Consider the following 22,162-nt stretch of genomic DNA (forward strand, 5'->3'; position numbering starts at 1 on the left):
CGTGGGAACTTACTGTCTGATGACAGAAGGAATTGATAAGTTGAGAGAAATGGTCATCGGCGAGGAAGGCTATAGCAGCATAAGCAGCGACCACAAACGCATAATTTTAAAAATGGGATATGTAGTTCGGAAAGAGAGCATGAAGTAAAAAATGGCCAGTCCAAATTTTAACGCTGAACAAATAAATATAGTCACAAGAGTCGAGGAAGAACTTGGCAAATTGCCAAGTAAGGAGTGGGAATATAGTGAGCTTTTAAGTGTAATAACGACAGAAATACGGAAAGAGAAACAACACGTTCGTTGGAAAGGAAAAAAACCGAAAAGCTGCTGGAACAGGGAGATACGTGAAGCGATCGTCGAACGGCAGAAAGCATCTCGAGAGCAGAGGCAGGTAAGGAAGGCAAGGTTGCAGCAGGATGAAGTAGCCAGTAAACGAGAAACATACCGGGAGAAGAGAGAAATTTATTTACTGAAAGGCAGAGAGGTCGGCCTGAGCTATAACTTGCTCTGGCCTGCTACTCTACATGGGGGAAAAGGGAGAAAAAATACTGGTGCAAGCAAAGATAAAAGGCGAACGTGAACGTTGGTTGTAAGAAATACGCGAGAAAAAGAAGGCTGCACCTAGAATAATTTGGAACAACAAAAAATGATTAGGCAGGAAGTTATATCCTAGACTAAGACGGAAACAAACGAAGGGACGCGGCATTAAAACGATGAAGCTGCCGAGCCTGGATCATTAGGGCCGCCGTAGTGGACGGATTCGGTTGATTTTTCGATCGCGGTTCTTTGTAGTGCACCCGAATCACGGCAACACTTGTCTTTTTCTTATTTTCTTTTTAATTATTATTTCGCCTCCATCAAAATGCGGCCCGGAAATCGAACCTAAAAGACCTCGAGCACAGCAGCTCTACGACACAGCCCCTGAGCCATCACGACGCGTAACGGAGAAGCGTCGCGCCATCGCTACCCCGGCACCCACGGCTTGGCTCCGCGGTCCGCTCCTCGCTGCCAGCTTCGCATGTGCGCTCGCGCGAGTGACTCGGCCGTTGGCTTGGCGGCCCAGAAGCAGCCGACAGCGACGTCGGCCTCCTCCCTCCACAGAGTCTTCGCAAAAGCGCCCTTCCAAATTCTGACCCCCTCCCCTCCTCCATGCGAGAGTGAAAAGGCGGTGAACGCATGCCCGCATCCCCTCCCCTTCACCGCTCTCCTCCTCAACACCGGCGCGAGCGAAGACGGCAACACACCGAGCGACGACTTCTCCGCCGTGCGTGTATCCGTTTTCCCACGGGCGCGGCAACGGTGGCAATCTGCGCAACTACAGCGCCCCGGCCACCGATCCACCCAAAAGAGAAAAGAAGCGGCGCACGACTAACGCTGAAGCACCCAGCCGACCGACCCTGCAAGAACGCACGCACGTATGCCGCGATCTCAAAGTTCTCCCACAGGGTCGGTCCCCCGGAGCTAGTCCGGTCGTCCTTCTTTCACGAATGAACGGGCTCGCGAGGACCGCCGGTTGTAACTAAGAAAAATCGCGCGACGCGGACAGACCTGGCGAAGTAGAAGAAACCGCCACCAACACCACCCAAGGGCCACGGGAAGTAAGAAAACTATACGCGAGAACATCAGCCGCCCCGTGCCCCCTCTGCAAGGCTTCAATCGTGCCTCGAGGGCACATGCTTCGATCGCCTCACCGTTTTCTTCCCACCTTGATCCAAACACATTCTGCGCCCCTCCGCAATGTCTATGTTTTAAAGGTACTAATTCTCGTCCAAATGGCGTAGCCAGGAGACCGAGGAGGGGGGTTCGGACTGAGAATGACCCTCGGTTACTTTTAATCCCCGTAAAAGAACGAGACACTACTACATCTCCGAAACTCCGGGCAGTACTTACAGCGAAGGTTAGGGCTTCTGTCAGCCAATCAGTCACGGGGGTCGGCTATGCATTCTGAGAAGAGAGGGGTCCCACCGTGCGCCCTCTGATCCTTCCGTGGATCTTCCATTCGATACGTCTAGGCGCTGAGCCGCGCTCCCATGAGGACCATCGAAAGCAGTGTCGCGAGGAGGGCGATCCGAGGCGTACAAAGAAAGAGGCGCTCTGGCTCTTCTCGCAGGAGACGTGAAAGCATTGACAGGGGGCTTGTAGCACAGGTGGACGATATTGTTTTCCTCACACGCCCATCAGAAGTGAGTGGTTCATGCCTTCTTGATCAAGGGAAGTGCTCACTATTCGTGGAGTGATGAGCTTAGTAGAAAGCACCAGCACAAACAGCTCTACTTGGAGAAATCGGAACGTTTCATGCATTCATTTTTCTTCGTTTTTTTGGAATCCAAAGCGATAGACTCGACGAGGATCTACACATCTTGCTCTCTCTCTCACACACACACACACACACACACACACACACACACACACACACACACACACACACACACACACACACACACACACACACACACACACACACACACACACACACACACACACACACACACACACACACACACACAGAGAGAGAGAGAGAGAGAGAGAGAGAGAGAGAGAGAGAGAGAGAGAGAGAGATGATAGACAACGTACATAGCACCTGGCCCGACTAATTCCCCACGCCCCTGGCGCCGCTTCACCAGTAAGCTCAGTTATAGGACCTTATTACGAGCATAATCGTTACGGATATCGTGGCAAAACATAACTGCAACCCTCTCACACGTGCGACTCACGCAACTAACTTGCAGCAGATAAACCAGAGGAGACAGAAGAAGAAGAAGAAAAAAAAAATGAAGTTAGACGGAAAGAAATAATCCCCCCCCCCCCCCCCTCCCATCACGGTCGCCGACTCGGCCGCTGCTGCGACGTGGAAGAATCTTTCCCACGGAAACCAGGCTGCTGCCGCCGCCGCCGCAGAAGCAGAAGCAACAGCGGCAGCAGCCGAACTCGGCAGCACAGGGGCAACCTCGGCCGAGTAGCAAGGTCATCGCACCCCGCGATCATGCGTGTCATCATGTATATCCTCGCGCGCCGCTCCCTTCTCCGCCGCTCTCTGAATAGACAAGAGAGTCCCTTTGCTCGCAGCACACGAAGACCGGACGTCGTCAGAAGGGAAAGAAAACACCACCACGCCAACCACCACCACCAGCGAGCCGAAAACCGGGGAGCAAAAAAAGAAAGAAAACGTCGAGAGATCGATGGACGCATTAACGAACACGAAAGCCTCGGCTTCTGTTTCTCCCTACCGCTGCTGCTTGATGCTGTTGATACTGCGGCCCGCGTACCGTACTTGCGCGCACGGCTCGACAAGCGCGGAGCGGTTCACAGACCTGCCAGCAGCAGCTTCCACTTGTTACGAGCGACTGTCCTGAATAACTATGAAACGGCGTTCTTGCTTTTCTTTTTTTCGCCGCTTTTCTCCAGTCTTCGTGTTTCAACAATAACGGTATGTTTGGAATGACCTTGCGAACAACGTTAAGCTAATGGCATACGCAACAGGTCGTTTTTAGACCACTCCGGCAACACTGCAAAGGTCATTAAGTGCGGCAGCTAAGTTTCAATGAGAGCACGAACGGGCTCCTATGGTGAAACGAAGCTACGTATCCCCTTGCATATTCTATTTTCTCATTGAAAAGCCTTCTTTTTAGGACTTTCGCATTAATCCGAGATTGACCTAAACATGCTACCAGTACGATTTAATATTCATTCCAGCCATCTATGCTCTCACGCGAGTTTGAATGAATGAATGAATTTTCATCGTAATCCAAGGCAATGAAAGAATGCGGCTAGGGTTAAACTGCCAAGACCACAGCTTGAACAGGATTCAGATGCGCCGAGAAACAAACGCCGATCTTTCGCTCCCTCTGAACGTCCACACAACGAAGTCGGAGAAAAGTTGGATCACAGATTGTCTTATTTCTTCGTGCAGCGTACAACACTACACGCTACAAAATCATCTAGCTAATTAACCCTTACGAAAAAAAAAAAAAAAAAAAACACATTCCGTGCACAAGAGAACGACGAAGCGTACAGTCGGCACAAGAAGCTCACGGACCATACGGTATCTGATAACCTTAGTATCTATGCCGCCTGATATTCGGATTCGATACACTAGTATATACGAGCTACGTTGCGTCGTGCACTAATACTGGCTACGGCTACAAACTGCTTGGAAACAACGTCTTCCCTGATCTCGAGGTCGGTATAAACGCTTGGCGGCCGCCGTGTTCGGCCTCCTTACGCGCACGGGAAGCGCTGCGCGAAGAAGTCGCCCTCCCATTCGTTACAGAGACATGGGGGGGGGGGGGGCTCGATTTAAAATGCAGTCTCCCATTCTTTCTGCTTCCCCCCTCCCATCAACTCTCGGCTAAGCGCGACGTTTTAGGCCACTACACAACGCCACCGTATCTAATGGGCAATCGGGAAAGGCCGCGCCGAGCATCCCGTCGATAACCGTGGGAATGCTGCGAGAATTCGAGCGCGCACACGCGGCGAAGTCTCGAGCGCGTCCTTCAAATAATGCCTCTCATAGATTTAGAACCCACTCATTTTGTTAACTTGAACACACCCACCATGTAGAACAGATAATCGGTGGTCTATTAGCGTAACAGAATGGATGCCATGGGTATTAAACAGCAGTCGAGAACCGTATATATAGGATGGCGAATTAGAAAGTCCTTGCCCCTATTTTTTCTTAGAAAAAATAAGGTTGACACAGGTAATTCATTACAACTATACGTACTACTATACGTACGTACTATTCTACGTACCTTACACTATTGCTCCACATAGTCCCCGCACCGGTTCAGACCCCATTTGTCCCATCGCAGCACTAAACTTAAGAAGCCCCTGTGGTAGAACTCGTCCGACCGACTGTGGAACCACCGTCGGACTGCTGTCTTGGCTTCATCGTTGCACGTGAATGGCTGTCCTGCCAGGAACTCTTTCAGCGGATTGAAAACGGGGAGATAAGGGTGACGTCCGGAGTGTATAGTGAGTTGTCCAGACTCTCGCAGCGAAATGACCGAAGCTTGTCGGCGGTTCTGATTGCCGCACGTGGCCTCGCATTGTCGTGGAGGATAACCGCGTCGTCCACATCTCGAATCACTCGGCGTTTTTTTCGCCTGATAGCAGCCAGCAGACGTGACAGTGTGGAACAATAACTGTCGGCATTGACGGTTGCAGCTTGTGACACGAAAACCAGCAGGAGCGGTCCTCGGCGATCCCGGAAAACCGTTAACATCACTTTCCCAACAGATGACACTGAACGGATTTTTTTTTTTTTTTGTTGCTGCTGTCACAGGCGAACCCGGATGTTTCCACACCATGCTCTGCTGCTTAGATTTCGGCGTCTAAATGCAGTATCCACGTTTCATCGCCCGTAACAATGCCGTCCAGGAAACTGTCACCCTCCTCGGCATACCACCGCAGGTGATTCAGCGAAGCAACTAATTGCTTGCCTTTCATCGTGTCATCCAATTGCTCCCACTGACATGTAACCTTCCGGTGCGCTAAGGACCCGTGAACGATGTCGTAAACAATCCCATACGAAATGCCAAGCGCCCGGGAAATGTCCTCGAGGTGCACATGCCGATCCGCTTACACCGTAGCATCCACGCGGGAAATGTTAGTGAGCGACGCACACGAACTTGCCGAACGCTCGTTGTCATGCAAGTTTTCACGGCCCTCTTGCGAACTCGCACCACCATCTCACACTTCTCAAAACGAGACACCTTCCGCCATACGCGGGCTGCATTTCCCTGTGGATTTCGATGGGCGTTCGTTCCCTTACTCCAAAGAAAACGAATCACACTTCATTGCTCGTACGCCGTGGACATATGAAGCACAGCCGCCATCTTCAACAACTGACAGCAGCGCCGTGCCACGGAGCTACCGGCAGACAAGGCCGGGCCGGTCCAAGGAAGGTCCATCGCTGGGAATGGATATATTGGCTCCGCATTTAGAGCCATAATTTGGCTAAAACTTTCTAGAACTTTCTCATTTGCCCTCGTACGATGCAGTCCGCAGACGCGAGAGACATCTCTGGGAGAAGTCTTCGTTCTGCACACAGGAATCCTGAACGGCGTATAGCATAAATATAAGACACCCACTTATAAGGCCAACATACAATGAAACTAAGGCATTCAAGCCTAAAATGTGTATGCATTTACATATATATCTAACCAAGTGCATAAGTGGCGGGGGACGCGACATGCAGGCTGCAATGAAATACGAGGATGGTAGTTCTAGTTTATTCCAAACATATGGACAGAGTACAGCACAAGGCTTCTCGTGCGTCGCAAGACGTGCGCAACAGCGCTGGTGGCGCCATCTTGCGACGCTAACAAGCATAGCACATAGAACGTGGCCTCCGAGATAAAGCAGCGCACAAGCCTGCCCACCACTCGATCTCGGAGCCTATGCACGGAGTCATAGCTGCTACCAATATGTTGTGGTTGCCCGTCCGCTGGTGCAAATGCTGACAGCAACAATTACTGGTGTAGAGTGGGTTGAATTTGCCTTTTATTGTTTCTTCTTATGCCAGAATAATAATGAGACAGAAGAACGTTAACGCGCTGCGCTTGCAGAAAGCCATAAGATGGCGTTACATGCGCTGCCAATGCCGCGAACCTTATAGATGATCCGGTATTCCACAATCTACAGTACGTTTACAGACACGCTACAACTATTCCGCGACTGACGTCATCGGCATCCGTAACGTACCCACCAAGCAACAAATGCCTCTTCCGACACTAACTGCAGCAGCGTTGAGCCCTCCAGAAGCTCAATCTTATTTTTTTTTTTTTTTTGCCGTCTCTTCGTTGTGTCTAAGTCCCCGCTCAGTTATTTCATTTACTCGTCGTTCGACAAACCCATACTCACGGTCCAATAGAACGACACCATCAAGAAAAACAAGCAGTACACCATAAGCTAACCAAGCTCTCTGAAGAGGACGGGAAACCAAGAGACGCGGTTAAAGTCTGGAGTCCATGAAGTGTGAACATCTCAACTATACCTCAGCGCCATCAAAAACCTACACACACCACGTTTACTCAGCTAAGAAAAAAAAATGGGAATGAAGCAACAACAAACAGAAGAAAGCAAAACGAGCGCAACATCCCCCATATCTCCCTCGGAAAACTTGGTTGATGCCGAGGACGCTAGCAACAAGCCGTTCACTTTACGAGCAAATGCAACACTCAGCGGTCGGCAGAAGACGACAGACGCCGTCAACGAAAAACCCTTTGCCATCAAAAGAGTGTTGCAAAGACAGCAGAAGTCCACGAAAGGCAACGCGAACTGGGAGAGGCTGCAGAATCCCATCGCGTTTTCCTCCCAAGAATAGCTGAGAAAAGACTAGAGGAGTATGCAGGGGAACAGCATACCATCGCCTTCTAGCAAAGATCAGCATCACTGCCGCCGCCGGCCACTACCAACGAAAGAGACGGCCGGAAAAAGCAACAAAACACCGACGAGAAGGCCGAAGCGGTTGCGTAACAGCCGAAGCAACGGAGACTGCTACACAAATGTGTATGTAGAGCGCCAAGCAATCATGGAAGAAGGAAGAAAAATGGAGGCGAGAAGGAGGCTGTATAGGACGGATGGAAGACGGAGGCAACAGAAGAAGATGGTGGCGAATGAAAGACCCAGGGTGGGAGGAAGTGGGTGCGAGGAGGTGCTGGGAAGAATGTCAAGGTCTCCGGGACCATCTCGTGAGTGAGAAACGAGCGCCGGAGAAGAAGCCGGTTCCTGCCGGCGGGTCGTCGTGAGCGAAAAAAAAAAAAAAAAAGCGGGAAAGGGAACGACGACTTTCTTTCGGTAGACCCGGGAAGAGAATCCGTGCAGTATAACTACACCACGGAGGCTCGAGACATTCAATCAGTCCGCGATCCCCCGAAACGTTCTTTTCAAGGCAGCTTTTAGTAAGGGTGTGCGAAAATTCGAAACTTTTGAACAACCAGTCGAGTATTGTTCTATTCGACTGGGTTCTATAACCGAGTAGTCACTATTGGAATAAGCGAACATTTTTTTAGAATATTTCACACCGTCAAGTGCGACCAATTAATCAATTAAGCAAAAAACTTAAGCAACAATGCCGTCAATTTCATCACTAAGAGTTCCGCAGAGCCCGCCAAGTCGCTCGGGAAGCCGGAGTTTTCCATCCGGGTAAGCCGCGAACATTTGCGCTCACATTTCGTTCGGACATTTTTGATCGGCTGTTGGTACTGTTTGATACTTATATTCTGATTTAATCTATGATTTAAGCATTGATGAGCGATTCCAATATTATTTAATAAGATGGTGACGTCTGCATCTTCACCGTATTCGATGCGTATTCCAGTTAAGGGATAAGCTCGCGCGCAAAGCAGAGCGTCGTGTGTACATACACTTGGGCTAGTTGGTGTGATACTGGGACCGTAGAGCTTAATCTGCGCTTACAAAGCACTGTCTTGGTGAGCGGACGGGACCAGGTTGCTATTCAGGAAGCCTTCAAATTCCGCCATCTTGCGAGCTCTGATTGGATCGCAGGACGGCTTACGCCCTCTGCTGGCTCGAAACGGCAAGATGGTTACACAGACCGTTTGCTGGTTTTCCTGCAAAGCTAACACAGTTTTCTCGTCTCATGTCATGAAAAATGAAGACGTGGCTCTCACGATGAAATCGTGCGCAATAGTCAAGCCCCAGCATGTGCAGGTAGAACTTAGTTTCACTACAACGATAAGCGGTGATGACGTTGGTTAACGGAAAAGTAGTGGCAGAGATGAGCACTTGCAAATTAGGAAAATGGTCTATTTCGCCATGTACACATTATAGGTGGCCCCCAAGTCGTGGAAATGCAACGCAACGACGATGAGCATGTGCGCTTTGGCCGACGGGAGCTCACTGGTTTCGACACAGTGCATGGTATTAGCGAGTCAAGGTATGGCTGCGGGCGTAGCTTTTTCGCTCGTCGATGCTAGCCGGCAACGAGAGCCGAGAAGCGGCCAGTGGAGAAAGAGGAGGGGGGGGGGGGGGGGCGAGGTATTGAAGATCGTATAGCTAGCGAAAGGCGGCAGCAGTGGCACGATGATCTACATTGCCGGGCCCCTCTCGCCGCTGGTTTTTGGCGGCAAGCGGTTTTCGATTTCAGCTTTCCCAAGGTCGCGCGCTGCAACAGAAGACACGCTGCGCGTCGTGCAGACGGCGTATACAATGCAATGGCGCCGTGCAGACGACGACGGGTTAAGGCCCGACAGTCAACTCAGTGAGCCGAGAGCGATTAAACGTTCCGGCATAGTCCACGTTACTGTCTCACTGCAGCGTACACGATTCCCGATTTGTGCTTTATAGCACATCCCGGCCGTCTTAGCGTTACATCACCCGTCCGGGTTTGAGCAAGCGTGCCACGTCACAGTGAAGCAAATGCTGCTAGCAGACAGTTCGGCAAGAGATGACGAAGCGCACAGTAGTTTAAGCGTGTTTGTAAACGCATTACATTATGTAATGCGGAATAACGGAGACGCAGACATGCGCTGCGGATTTTTGGGCGCATACATGCGACAGTGACGTCAAGCAGATAATAGAGAACTACAACTGCAACGAACACGATCTGGCCTATCTGCTGGCGCAACGGCACGAGAGAACAACAATGGCGCAGCACGAGATATCTCCGGCGTTGTGGTTGAGCAAAGCGCCACAAGATGGCGAAACTAGCGATGTCTCTGATAAAGCCCCTCAATTTATGTCTCTGATAGTTGCATCGACTTCGCTGATGCTCCGCCAGCACAAACGGTCTTCTCTAGCGATACAATGTTTCACCACAGCGTCGTTGCAACAGCGCATAGTACCACTACAGGCATAACAGTACCAGTATAGCGGTAATGCAATGCTGAAAGGCTCCAACAATAGAGCTACAGCTTGTCTAGCGACATCTCGCGACGCTTTGAGCAAATACAGTGCGTTTGAAACATTTGCGTTGTGCGATTGATTAAAGGGCTGTGTGGCAACATTGCGTCGTTTTCAGTGCTTTATTTACAGTTAAGCAGAACGTTCACTGGTCCGTAAACTCGAGTTACGGGAACTGTGGACGGCAGCAGCAAAGCAACTAAAATGCGTATGAAAAGTTTGTTGTCGCGTCAGTGTTATTGTGGAAAGAAAATCACAGAACTGGTGCACGTTAACGCTTATGGCGACAACAACAAAGCTTTGCACCAGCACAATGCGTTGGCGGGCTAATTGGTGCGAATCCATAATTAATTTATTTTGCGCTAAACAAAGTAATTATGGCTTCGCACCAGCAGTTGAGCAGTATGCAAGTCCCCGCAGTATGCGGTTTGCATGCTCTTTCTACACGTCATCAAATGTCGATCGCTACCAGCGTTCTTGCAGTCGCGCGCCTCTCCGGTATTTAGCAAATGGCGATGCGTTTACGGATACGCTATAACTCGTGTCAGCTACTGGATCGTGCGAGCGTTACCGGTCTACCGGAATATCGCGGCGCAGTGGCAAACAGCAGCGATGGTGGGGACGCCTTTTGTGAGGCTGTAGTCAACCACAATACGCGAGAACGGTACTTTTAACAAAAGCGCTGTAGTAAGACAGAATCGCTGTACAAACGTTCACGCCCGCAGAGAAGCGGAAACGGCCGGATACGGCAATTAAGAGGCGCACATGGCTTTCTTGGGGACACTAAAGGGGGTTAAGTTGTACTACTAACTTCCTCTTCAGCCATAAATAGTAAAGCGGCCCCTCTGATAAGCAACCGGGGTCTTGGCAAGAGATGAAAGACGCAACAACGAAAGACTGCTGGCGATTACAACGCAGTGACGTCACGAATCTTAGTGCCTGCTCGGGCGTGTAGTTAACATCTTATCGTTAAAGGGGCCCTGAACCACTTTTTATGGAAGCGGAGAAAGGCGTTTGAAGTGAAAATAGGCTATTTCAGGAAATACTCTGCCGCAAGAAGTATTTCAATGCGTTCATCAGAAGCAGAGTTATTGGCAATCAAACACGGCCTCCGCTGTGCTCCCGTTCCTTCTCCAATGCCTTGCACTGCGAAGGCTGCAGCGTAGTGGGGTGTGTCCACAACGCTCCGCCTTCTAAATTTCACCGCGGCACGCAGTTCAAATTTCATTTTGGATGTTGACGTAGACGCCACGACTTCCGCATTTGGTGCCTACGACGCGCTAAACGTAAGCCGAACGCGGTTGTCCTCATCGAGCCGCAGTGCGCTTAGCCAGTGGACTCGTGGCGGCACCCCGCGGCGGCCACGGTATCTACGCCATGTAGCCGACCGCAGCTTGATGTCAGCCGTCGGCCAACAAGAGCCGTCTAAGGAAATGACGAAATAAATCGTCCAGAAGTGATTGAGGACAGGGCCCCCTGTTGAAAAGAGCGTTTGAGAGAATGGCGACTTCGCGATCGGCTTGCGTGCTCCACGCACCGCGGACACAGCAAAACTTGGCTGAGATGTTCACAGCATCGTATGCTATACCCGCGGACTATGTTATTTCACGAAGCCCGAGCTAGGGTTGTTCGGGGCCCCTTTAAAGACCTACGCTGCATTCTAAAGGAACGCGGACTCAACCTAGAGGAAGTTTCGAAACATTTCCTGCGTCCAAATAAGAAAAAAAAAATTTTTTTTATACACGACGTCACTATGACATGCGGGGGCTGATGAGCTTTCGGCTCGAAATTTAACAAAGTTCGACATTCGTTTAAACCATTACCAATCAACCTCTCTTAATTTTTTCAACCGGCTTAATGTTGGCGTTCAGTGTTCCTGCAGAACAGGCGTTGGGAAGGTCAAGACCAATCAACAAATTGTCCCGAGAAAAAAAGAAAGCCACAGGCCTGTGCGGCACACGCAGCACGGATCCATAGGAGCTCCATTTTCGGCACTACGCACCACAACAGGGTCGTCGCGTCTTTACGAGAACGATCTAAACTGTCCACCCGGCACCGTCGTCACCACCGCGTTGTCCCGTCACACCTGTCCCGCGATCGACACGCCCACCGTGGCAGCGCCCACCGCTGCCCCAAAAGGGGTGGATAACTGCGATCGCGCGACCCACAAGTTGATTTGCGACACGCTCGATGATGCCTCCTCCGCCGAGGAAAGGCCGTCGCTCAGACGGCAGAGGCCACACGACAACCTGCGAGGGCGCGTCAGAAGGCCTCTCGCAGCCAAAGCCGCAATAAAAATACTGCGGACCATCTGTTGCGCGAGCGTCGGTATTAATGCGTCGCAGCCCGCGTGACCGAGGCCGGTTAAGAAGACGGGGGCGGAGCCCGCGACAAAAGCAACAGCGAACGGCAGAAAGAAAAGAAGTGCGGTGCACCCCGATACGCTAAAGCGAGAAAATAATCGCCGAAAAAAAAAAAAGGGAACACACGAACACGCCCGAGGACGTATAAAACAGGCCGACGAGCGTGCGACACAAACGACCAAGAATTAAGTACGTTTCGAAGAGAATAACAATAAAGAAAATACATATGAACGCGACAAAGCGAAGCAATAACAAATCACGCAAACGAATAAACGTTAATCAAGGGACGGGGGAGTCAAAAACAAATTACTCACAAAGCAGACAGACCGAGCCGGAGAGAACAAACAAACGAAACTGCGAGGGGCGCACTCACAAACACGGTCGGCCGATGATGCCCACAAGGTGTACGAGCCGCACGCGGTCCAACCAGTCGGGCACGCGCCGTGTTTTTCACGGTCAAGCGGCGGCCGAGGTGCGTGTGACGCAGGATGTGGTGCGGTTATGGCACCAGCAGTTGAGGCTCGCACATAAAGAAAGAAAAGGTCGGGGTAGTCGACTGGCGGCCGAGGTCAACGCGACAATTAGCGCCGCTCGCCGCAGAAAAAAAAGAAAAAAAAAAGAAGAAATCACCTCGAGCCGGTCAGCGAGTGTATACGACTGGGCGCAGTGACCGGTCACGCGACTCGAATCCGAAGCAGCGCCGGCGCAGAACAGAAAAACAAAACGCGCTGCCAGAGGGTTGCACAAACAGAAGTGTGTAGCGCTGCGTTTGTTTTTGTTTTTTTCACGCACGCGCGGCCATGCGCATGCGCCGTCGCGGTCACTGCCAGCGCGATATAATAGCCAACCACATATACTTACATAACGAGTAAGATAATGCGTCCGCCGGTTGCAATTGGCTGCGCAGACGGCAAGCTGGCGAACGGATGTAGCACATGTCCGTCTGTTCTGCATGCACTGAACTTTCCCCGTGAGTATTCGAATAACTATAAAACAAATAAAACAACCGGAAGCGCTCAAACAACTATGCTATACAACCCGGGGAAGCAGACGAAGCAAGGCCTGGAGCACGTATCGTCTGCTACGCAAACGGCCCTTTGCGAACGGAATGCACAGGAGCCACGTATTAAATGCAACAAGAGTAGACTGCCACAAGTTTCGTGCACAACGAACGCCATTATTTATTGGAAATTAAGTTATGGGGTTTTACGTGGCAAAACCGCTTTCCGATTATGAGGCACGCCGTAGTGGAGGACTCCGGAAATTTCGACCGCCTGGGGTTCTTTAACGTGCACCTAAATCTAAGTACACGGGTGTTTTCGCATTTCATCCCCATCGGAATGCGGTCGCCGTGGCCGGGATTCGATCCCGCGACATCGTGCTCAGCAGCCCAACACCATAGCCACTGAGCAACCACGGCGGGTTATTTATTAAAATAGGACACAGCGCAAAAAAAAAAAAAAAAAAAAAAAAAAAAAAAAAAAAAAACAAGAGACAGGCACACGAGAGAGCGACACGCACACTCGTGGCCCTGTCTTTCTTGCGCTGTGTCCTTTTTCCGATGAATCGCCAACAAGCCCAAGCTTCCACGCTAAGCCATTATTCACTGCCCATACGTTTTCAAATCAAAGGAAAAAAAAATTGTCAATTTCCGTGAAGTCGTATCTTGCGGGACTACATGATTTCGTCGAATTATCCGAAAAGTGGAATCAACGAACACCGGCTAAACGAACGGATTCAAATCTTTTTCGAGATCAAAGAACGGATCCTGAAGAATTTTTCTGTAGACCTCGATGGAAAGCGCTGTGTAATTGCCACGCGACGTAATGATGAACGGATGGAGCATACTGTGAAATATGTGGGCGCGACAGAACACACACAAAAAAAAGACAAGAACGGATGACGTCACGGGCGGATCGAGCGTCAGCTAGTTAAAGAACAAAGCAGCTTCCCGCCTAGGGTAGCAATATCACCGTCTGCTGATTTGTGCGTGCGTGTGTGCGTATTCTAAACATTTAATAACCACGCGCATGAGGGGGCGCCAGTTGGTGACAACCGATGCGACATGCGTTCGCATTCGAACAAAACGAGTTTTTTTGGCATGGTTTCTCGCCGGGACTTTCATTTCTTCATGTGTAAATGTCTATGCCTCCTGCTCCTCCCCGTACGTTCGAATTAAGCAAAAAGTCGTATTAACAGAACTCGAATTAACGGGACTCGACTGTATTGTAAGAAAAAACGTGTTCGATTCCCCGGGATATGGCGTGGGTCGGTACAGCCGGGTCTCTCGCTGAGAAAGTATAACGTCAGCGTATTGGTGGGTCGGATTTATGCGTCCCGCTGACGTCAGAACGCCTTTAACGCAAGCTGTCGCTCAATAATAATAATAAAATCACCACCTAAGCACTGCGTACAGATGGTCAACCAGCGAAGCTTAAACATGCGGCTCCGGTGCTTATTACTGGTTTAATCCCCACTGTCATTATTAAATGACGGCTTGGTAGGCTGCCGGATCATCAGTACGCACTTGCTGCTTGCGTTCGACTGCACGAGCCTGTTCTTCTGCCCGGGCTGCAGCGTCGGCATGGCGTACACGAGCTCGTTCCCGGTTCTGCTCGCAGCGTTGCTGATCGAAAGCTGCCTGCTATTCAGGAGTACGTATGACGCGTGGCCTACCCGTTTCGGAGTCGGATAGAAACCGCTGCGCGCGCTCTCGGTTACTAGGGAGAGCAACGACATTACTACTGGCGCATACAATCGCGAGCCCCCCCCCTTTCTTTTTTCGCGTATGCGCATGGGGTTGCGCCGGAGGAGTTTTCGGCGTACAGACGACAGACGGACGGACGAATCGGCTAGCCATATATACAGCTTCGCTGTAAAAAAAAAGAAAGCACGTGACACACGGTGGGATTTGTACCAGGGTCACCAAGCGCAACAGCCTGATAGGCAGAAGCATGACACGGGATAACCTCACCACTCCTTCCACAGTTGAAGCTAAAGCGTTTTTGAGACGCTCGACGAGCGCGTCGCATAGCAACAACTTATTGACGCAAGTGAGAACGCGCCATGCCCCCATACTTCCCTCATAAATCTAGCGCTTTGAGACGCCATGCGCACATAGCACTCACCGCCTTCTGCATCGGGCCGAATCGACGCCAGTGAGGAGGCGTCCGCCGGACTCGACCACAGCCACCCGAAGTGAGCGGACGTGCCGTCGGCGCTCTCCGGACCCCGAAATCTGCCCGAGGAGAACGTACGTGCCGTCGGCGCGCACTCCGAACCGATCCGACGTGAGCTTTGGCCGTCGCCCCCTGCCCGGGCCTCCCGAGGCGCGAGCTTTGCCCGTCGCCCCCCGCCCGGGCCTCCCGAGGTGCCGTGCGCTGTGTGTGCCAGTCACCACGGAATACGCACGAATCCCCTCCGTTTGCGCCGCTGCCGACCGCTAAACCTACATCCGAACTTTTTTGGACCGTATCGATGTCGGAAAGTCTGCCCCTGGCCAGCCGCTGCACTGGGTCTTGCCTCGCTAGAGGCTAGGCCAATCACTGGTAGCGCACCCACCCCCAACAGCCATGGAGGTGCAATCGCAGGGCGAAGACCTCGACCCGACAACGTTCAGACCCAGTGAGTGGACCACGATACTCCGCGCGTACAAGGGAGGCAAACCAAGCCCGGGAACGCTCGTTGTGCCTCCTCATGCAGCCCCTGTTCGAGATAAGCCTGCCGCGCCCGCCGTCGGTGCTCCGGCCGACACTGCCCCTGCGACCTTCAAGCCGACATACCGTGCTCAACAACAACAGCTGCGCGTGACGCACGCAATCGCATTGCGAAGTAAGCAACTTGCTTCACTCCCTCCCGGCACTATAAGGGTGGTCTTCCGACCAAGAGGAGGCCTCGCTTTGAACGGAGCCATGGCGCAACCACTCATGAAAGCTCTGCGAGTCACCGCCGCTGACCGGGACCTAGGAGAGTTTCACCTCCGGATTCACCCGACGAATAACACCTTCACGGTCGCTACACCTCACGAGTCAACGGCCCTTCACCTCGTCCAAATCAAGGAAGTGATCCTTCAAGAAACCAGTTACCCCGTCGCCGCCTACATCGCACCGCCGCCCGCTGCTGCGCGCGGAGTCATCTCGCAAGCCTACTGGGCGGAAACACCGGAAGAGATGCTACAAGACCTCCAGACTCGCAACCCGGAAGCTGATATCATCGCAGCCCGCAGAATGGGTAGGACCCTTTCCATATTGATTACATTTGCGCATGGCCCAGTCCCTCACACCATACGCTACATGAGTGTAGTGCATAGATGCACGGCGTACAAGGGAAGTCCAGACGCGTGCACAAACTGTCGTCGACCGGGCCACAGACACGACGTGTGCCCCCACCCCAAGAGTGGTCTCTGCCCGCGGTGCGGGGACAAGCATGAGCTGCAAGATGTTCCCTCCTGCATCCCGATCTGCATTCTCTGTGGGGGGCAGCACCTCACGGGCACCGGCTCGTGCAAGGCAAGAAATACAGCCACCAAACGACTTAGCCCACCGCCCCAGAAGTCAAAGTTCCCTACCAAGAAGGACTTTCCCCCGCTTAGCACGACCCTCCCGTCTACCTCTACATGGGCTTCCAAGGTTGCCAAGACGAACATCATGACTTCCCAGGACTCGGACGTGAAGGCTCTGCGGGATGAGGTAAGGCAGCTCAAGGCAGCCCTCTCTACCTCCACCCCTGCTCTACCCCCCACTCCACCATCCCCATCTTCCTCATCCAACCCGTCCGACCAACCTCCTCAGAAAAAGAGGAGGCCTGATGAGAGCCCAGTCCAACCCATAGACCTGGAAGCCAAATTTCAGGACCTCGCCCAAAACCTAGAATCCAAGTTCACAGAGCGCATTACTGCGCAGGTCACTGCACAGTGCCAGACTATGATTGAAGCTACCATTACCGGTATAATAGATAGGGTCATATCTAGCATCATGGCCAAGGTTGAAGAGCGTTTAGCTAACCTTATATCTGGACTGTCAGCGGCCTCTCCTCCCGCAGTCCCGCCTTCTGCACTCCTCCTTCGCCCCGCCACCCTTCAACATGGCTCCTCCGAGGCACCATAATTCCTTACAAATTATTCAATGGAATTGCAGGGGCTTTCGGCGAAAGCGCGACCCTCTGCAGCAGATTATCGCCAATTCTTTGTCCCCACCAGACATTATCGCTATCCAGGATGCCAATGTTTGCAGGCAACTGCCAGGATACGCCGTTATCCCCTCTGACTCCACTGATCTTCCTCGGGTGGTTACATACGTCTGTAACACTTTGCATTACGCGGAGCACGACGTTACCTCGCCTATTGCTCACACCTTCATCGAAATTTTACCCCACACCCCTGCACAATCTCCCCTGTTCATGCTTAACTGCTATCTTCTCCCACGACAGCCGATTCACCTACTTGCTCCACTCCTCAAATCCGTAACCCAAATGGCCGGATCAAACCCCCTACTGGTTGCCGGTGACTTTAACTGCGCTCACGTGGACTGGGGCTATCGACGCACCAACCACAGAGGCACAGTTTTATACAATAATACGCTATTACTTCACCTGACCATCTTTAATGATTTTAGCCTACCTACGCGGGTTGGTAACAGTGTTACTGCCGATACTAGCCCAGACCTCACGCTTGGTAGAAACTTGGCTCACCTACAGTGGGAAAGAACGCAAGCCACACTAGGCAGCGACCACCACCTGATTCGCATAGCGGTGAACTATCGCCGACCTCAGCGCAAATTTACCGCTAGGCACACTAATTGGGATCAGCTCCGTAAATTTAGGCAAGCGCAGCCAGCACAGGGCCCCTTCGACCTAGACACCTGGACTACTCAGTTACAGAAAGACATTCGCCAACATACCCAAACGCTCGATACTACCCCAGACACCCCCGTTATCGACAGTAAGCTCGCCCACCTTCTTGAAGCTCAAGAGAACATAACGCGAAGGTGGAGAACTCAAAAGCACAACAGGAAACTAAAACTCAAACTCACCCAGCTTCAATCCCAAATAGAACAACATGGTGCCACTCTTTGCAAAGCTAACTGGGCTCAGGTTTGTGACGGCCTCCGAGGCAATCTCTCCACAACCCGTGCTTGGCACCTGTTACGCCATATGCTCGATCCCACGCAATCTAAAACTCAGACGCGTCTTAGCATTCGCCGCCTCACTCATAATCATCGGCAGGACACCGACGCCTTCCTCGCACAGGTGAAATGCACCTATACCACCCCAGGTCCTCCTTGCAAACATCCCGAGTACACGGGCTCACCCCAACCACAGCTTGACGCTCCTATTACAGAATCTGAATTTCGCGCAGCCCTATTGAAATTGCGCAATACCACACCCGGGGAAGATCAAATTACGAATGCTGCCATCCGAAATCTTGATGATGTCTCCATATCTCACCTCGTTACCTACTTTAACGAGTGCTGGGAGGCAGGTACCATCCCTGCCTCCTGGAAGCATGGAAAAATTATATTTATCCCAAAACCTCACAAGCCCATCACCCTCGAGAACATCCGCCCCATTTCTCTTACATCTTGCCTCGGCAAGACCTTTGAGCACATAATCCTTGCCCGACTGACAACGTACATGGAAGAAAATCACCTTTTCCCCCACAGTATGGTCGGCTTTCGTGCGCATCTATCTGCGCAGGATGCCCTACTTCAAATTACGCACGATGTGCTTGATGATACCATCCCCCATCTTACTAAAGCCATCCTGGCGGTTGACCTCATTAAGGCATTTGACAGAATTCGACACGCTGCCATCTTACGGGAACTGCAGGAACTACAGGTAGGCCCTAAGACCTACAACTACGTTCGCGCCTTCCTCTCTGGCCGCACTGCCTCCTTGCACATTGATCAGCTCAGCACACCCTCTTATACACTCGGTGAATTTGGAACCCCGCAAGGCGCGGTCCTCTCCCCTCTATTATTTAACATTGCTCTCATTCCCTTAGCCCAGAAGCTCAATCTCATCCCACACCTAAAACATACTCTGTACGCTGATGATATTACCGCATGGACCACTCATGGCTCAGACGGGGAAATTGAGGAAACTCTACAATTAGCAGTCGACACGATCTCCGCTCACGTATCATCTATCGGACTCGAATGTTCCCCCTCGAAGTCCGCGCTCCTCCTAATTAGACCAAAATCTGCCGCTAACTCACCCATCCAAATCACTTTACAAGGATCCCCTATCCCCATCACTCCCACCCTGCGCATCCTTGGCCTCTACCTGCAGGATTCCGGACGCAATGACCATACCCTTAAAACACTGAAGGCCTCCACGCAATCAGTGTTGCAGCTTCTACGCCGCGTATCTTCCCTGCACAAGGGTTTAGACGAAGCAGACAACATGAAAGTTGTACATGCTTTTACGCTTAGCCGCATTCTGTACGCCACTCCATATCTCAAGCTGAACTGCACGGAAACCGAGCGCGTGAACGCCATGATCCGCCTTGCAACTAAGGCAGCCCTCAACCTGCCTCGCAGCACTAGCACAGCCAAACTCCTTGCACTAGGCATGCATAACACGCTTCCTGAACTAGTTGAGGCGCACCTTCAGACGCAGTATTTAAGACTTGCCGCGAGCGCCACTGGCCGCCATATCCTCGCCTCCCTTCGCATCAACATACCCGCTAATCAGTCAACCCTTATAGCCATTCCTCGACACATTCATACACCCCTTGTAGTGAAACCCCTTCCTCGAAACGTCCATCCCCAATATCACATATCTCGCCGCGTAGCTCGCGCAAATGCCCTCCACAAGTATTACGGACAAGTCGAGAAAGCCATCTGGGTGGACGCCGCATGTACAACGCATGAAGCTGTAGCAGTTGCTTACAACCCAACCTTACCCCGACCCCTAACTCACCATCTTCCCTCGGGCTCTACACCTGAGGAAGCAGAGGAGACCGCCATCGCCTTAGCCCTTGCCCTTTCGGATGCTGAATACATCTTTAGCGATTCAAAGACTGCTTTGTCCAACTTTGCCAGAGGCAGAATTCACAGCCCTGCCTGGAATTTGTTGAACATCCCCACCCAGAATTTACCACGCAGGGTTGAGCTCCGGTGGGTGCCGGCTCACTCTGGGAACCCCGGAAACGAGGCTGCCGATAAATTGGCCCGAGGTTTAATTTGCCGGGCTCAGGACAGCCTCGATCCGGGTTTCTCGAGGGAGCGGGTACACAGCTTTGCGGAGCTCACGCAAATACCCCGTTTGGACCGTCGGACTTACCCTCCTCCCCACCCCTCCCTGACGCACTCCCAACAGATCCTCTGGAGACGCCTCCAGACCCGCTCCCTCCCATCCCCTCAGCTGCTATCCCACTACTGTGGCATCTCCCCTACATGCTCCCTATGCGGAGACCCTCACGCCACACTCTCCCACATCCTTTTTGGCTGCCCTGCCGATCCTCCCCCGCAGGGACAGCCCGCCATCTCAAGCTGGGAGGACTGGGAGGTCCTGCTCTCGTCGACGGACCCGACATCGCAGGTTACTGCGGTGGCTCGGGCTGCCGACGTCATGAACAAAAGGAGCATGAACGTTTCGACGTAGTGCGGGACCGTGCGGTGGTCCAGGGACCCAGAGGAGTCCAAACTCACTTGCTATGAATAAAGTTTTTCTGTCTGTCTGTCTGTCCGCCGTTGCATGTTGTGTAAAACGCTGCTATGCACTACAGAAGCGAAACACGCGTATGCGACAAAGTTCACGGCCGGTCACGCGACTCGCTCTGTCAGGCGGCTCACGCCTCAACTGCACAAAATGACGACGCTTCAACTAGACAACAAATGAAAAGAACACAAAGATGAGTGCAGTTCAGTTGCAAAACTGTATAAGCTTCACCTAATCTGACAATCATCTTCGACGGTTTCTTCACAAACCTTTCATGCCTCTAAGTATAGGTTTAACGCACACAGAGCAGACGAAAAAAAAAAAAAAAAAGGCCTAGAAGAGCAGACGGAACGAAGTCGCCCAACCCTTGAGCAGAGTGCCCTGTGCCAACTCCGGTGGTCGTCGAATAAAAGAAAAAAAAAAAAAAAGCGAGCCAACTGCTAAGCCGAATGCTCGTCGTTTACAGGCAACGCCGAGATTATGCTTCTCATACCGCAACATTGACCTTGCTATTTTCAAAGAAAACCAGCCCACGGAACGGTTCGGGACGGGCGTAACAGACCATTAACAGGATTTCGCGTCGCGGTCAACCGTCGTACCACAGGCCACTGAGTTTAATTCCGAGGCTACGCAACCGCCCCCCCCCCCCCCGTCTCTCCCCTTCCCACCCTCTCTTCCTGAAACTTCCTCCGACCGCTTCCTGATGGAACTATGGGTGGCCGGCCACTCCCGCGCCAAGCAGGCAAAATGCATGCACACCAGTTACATAACTTGCGCCACTAATGTAGTACGTACGGACGTTTCGGTTCAAAACCAGCGTCACGGCTGCAGGTCAACGCACCTAAACAGGCTTACGACGTGAGTTTCGCGACAAACTGTGTTGGAAGCACGAATTCTGCATTGGTCTTTACTGCGACCTGCGTTTCTCATCGACGCCTTCTGGCCCGAATGTATTCAATGACGTGAGAACTTCATCTTACGTGTATCTGAACGACAAAGTCTGGAGAAATGAAGTGACGATTCCCACGACTTTGTCGCAATTAATTAATCGAAATTCTTAAATGAAAAAAAAAAAAAGCTCAGGTGCGTTGCAAGCGGCATGTGCTTTTTCAGACTTCTGAATTCACAATCATAATGGTGTGAAATGTGGCCACCAATAATGTGAAGACTTTTTTTTTTTTTTTTTTTTGTGCCGCCCAAAGCAGATGATATAGGCATTAGGCAGCAGGTCCCCGAAGATACAACACAGGCGTAACCACGGGGTGACGCGA

General features: G+C 51.8%; 2 protein-coding genes across 6 annotated transcripts in view; one reads left to right on the plus strand and one right to left on the minus strand.

Moving 5' to 3' along the window:
- The window catches only part of LOC126527186 (phospholipid phosphatase homolog 1.2 homolog), an 81,321-nt gene that overhangs the window by 25,151 nt on the left and 34,008 nt on the right, over positions 1 to 22,162 (minus strand). Inside the window, exon 1 of one of the 5 annotated variants that reach the window (XM_050174941.3) lies at positions 12,604 to 14,051. The exons of 2 other annotated variants lie outside the window; for them this stretch is intronic. The gene's annotated coding sequence lies outside the window, so the exon portion shown is untranslated. Of the gene's footprint in view, positions 1 to 11,869; positions 14,052 to 22,162 lie in introns of those variants that run through there. 2 more of the 5 variants (XM_050174942.3, XM_055068602.2) reach the window with 2 other exon arrangements.
- LOC129383840 (uncharacterized) lies at positions 15,803 to 20,910 on the plus strand. The gene is made up of 2 exons (XM_055068763.1): positions 15,803 to 16,918; positions 20,703 to 20,910. The coding sequence occupies exons 1-2, from the start codon at positions 15,803 to 15,805 to the stop codon at positions 20,832 to 20,834; spliced, it is 1,248 nt and encodes a 415-aa protein (XP_054924738.1). The 3' UTR covers positions 20,835 to 20,910.

Source organism: Dermacentor andersoni, chromosome 9 (genome assembly GCF_023375885.2).
Source record: "Dermacentor andersoni chromosome 9, qqDerAnde1_hic_scaffold, whole genome shotgun sequence".
NCBI classification, from domain to species: domain Eukaryota; kingdom Metazoa; phylum Arthropoda; class Arachnida; order Ixodida; family Ixodidae; genus Dermacentor; species Dermacentor andersoni.

Bases quoted from the DNA above. Each gene is read 5' to 3' on its own strand.
- LOC129383840 (XM_055068763.1), top strand. From the start codon at position 15,803: ATGGAGGTGCAATCGCAGGGCGAAGACCTCGACCCGACAACGTTCAGA. The intron at 16,919-20,702 runs GTAAGGCAGCTC...CCTCCCCCGCAG, and splicing joins TGAAGGCTCTGCGGGATGAG to GGACAGCCCGCCATCTCAAG.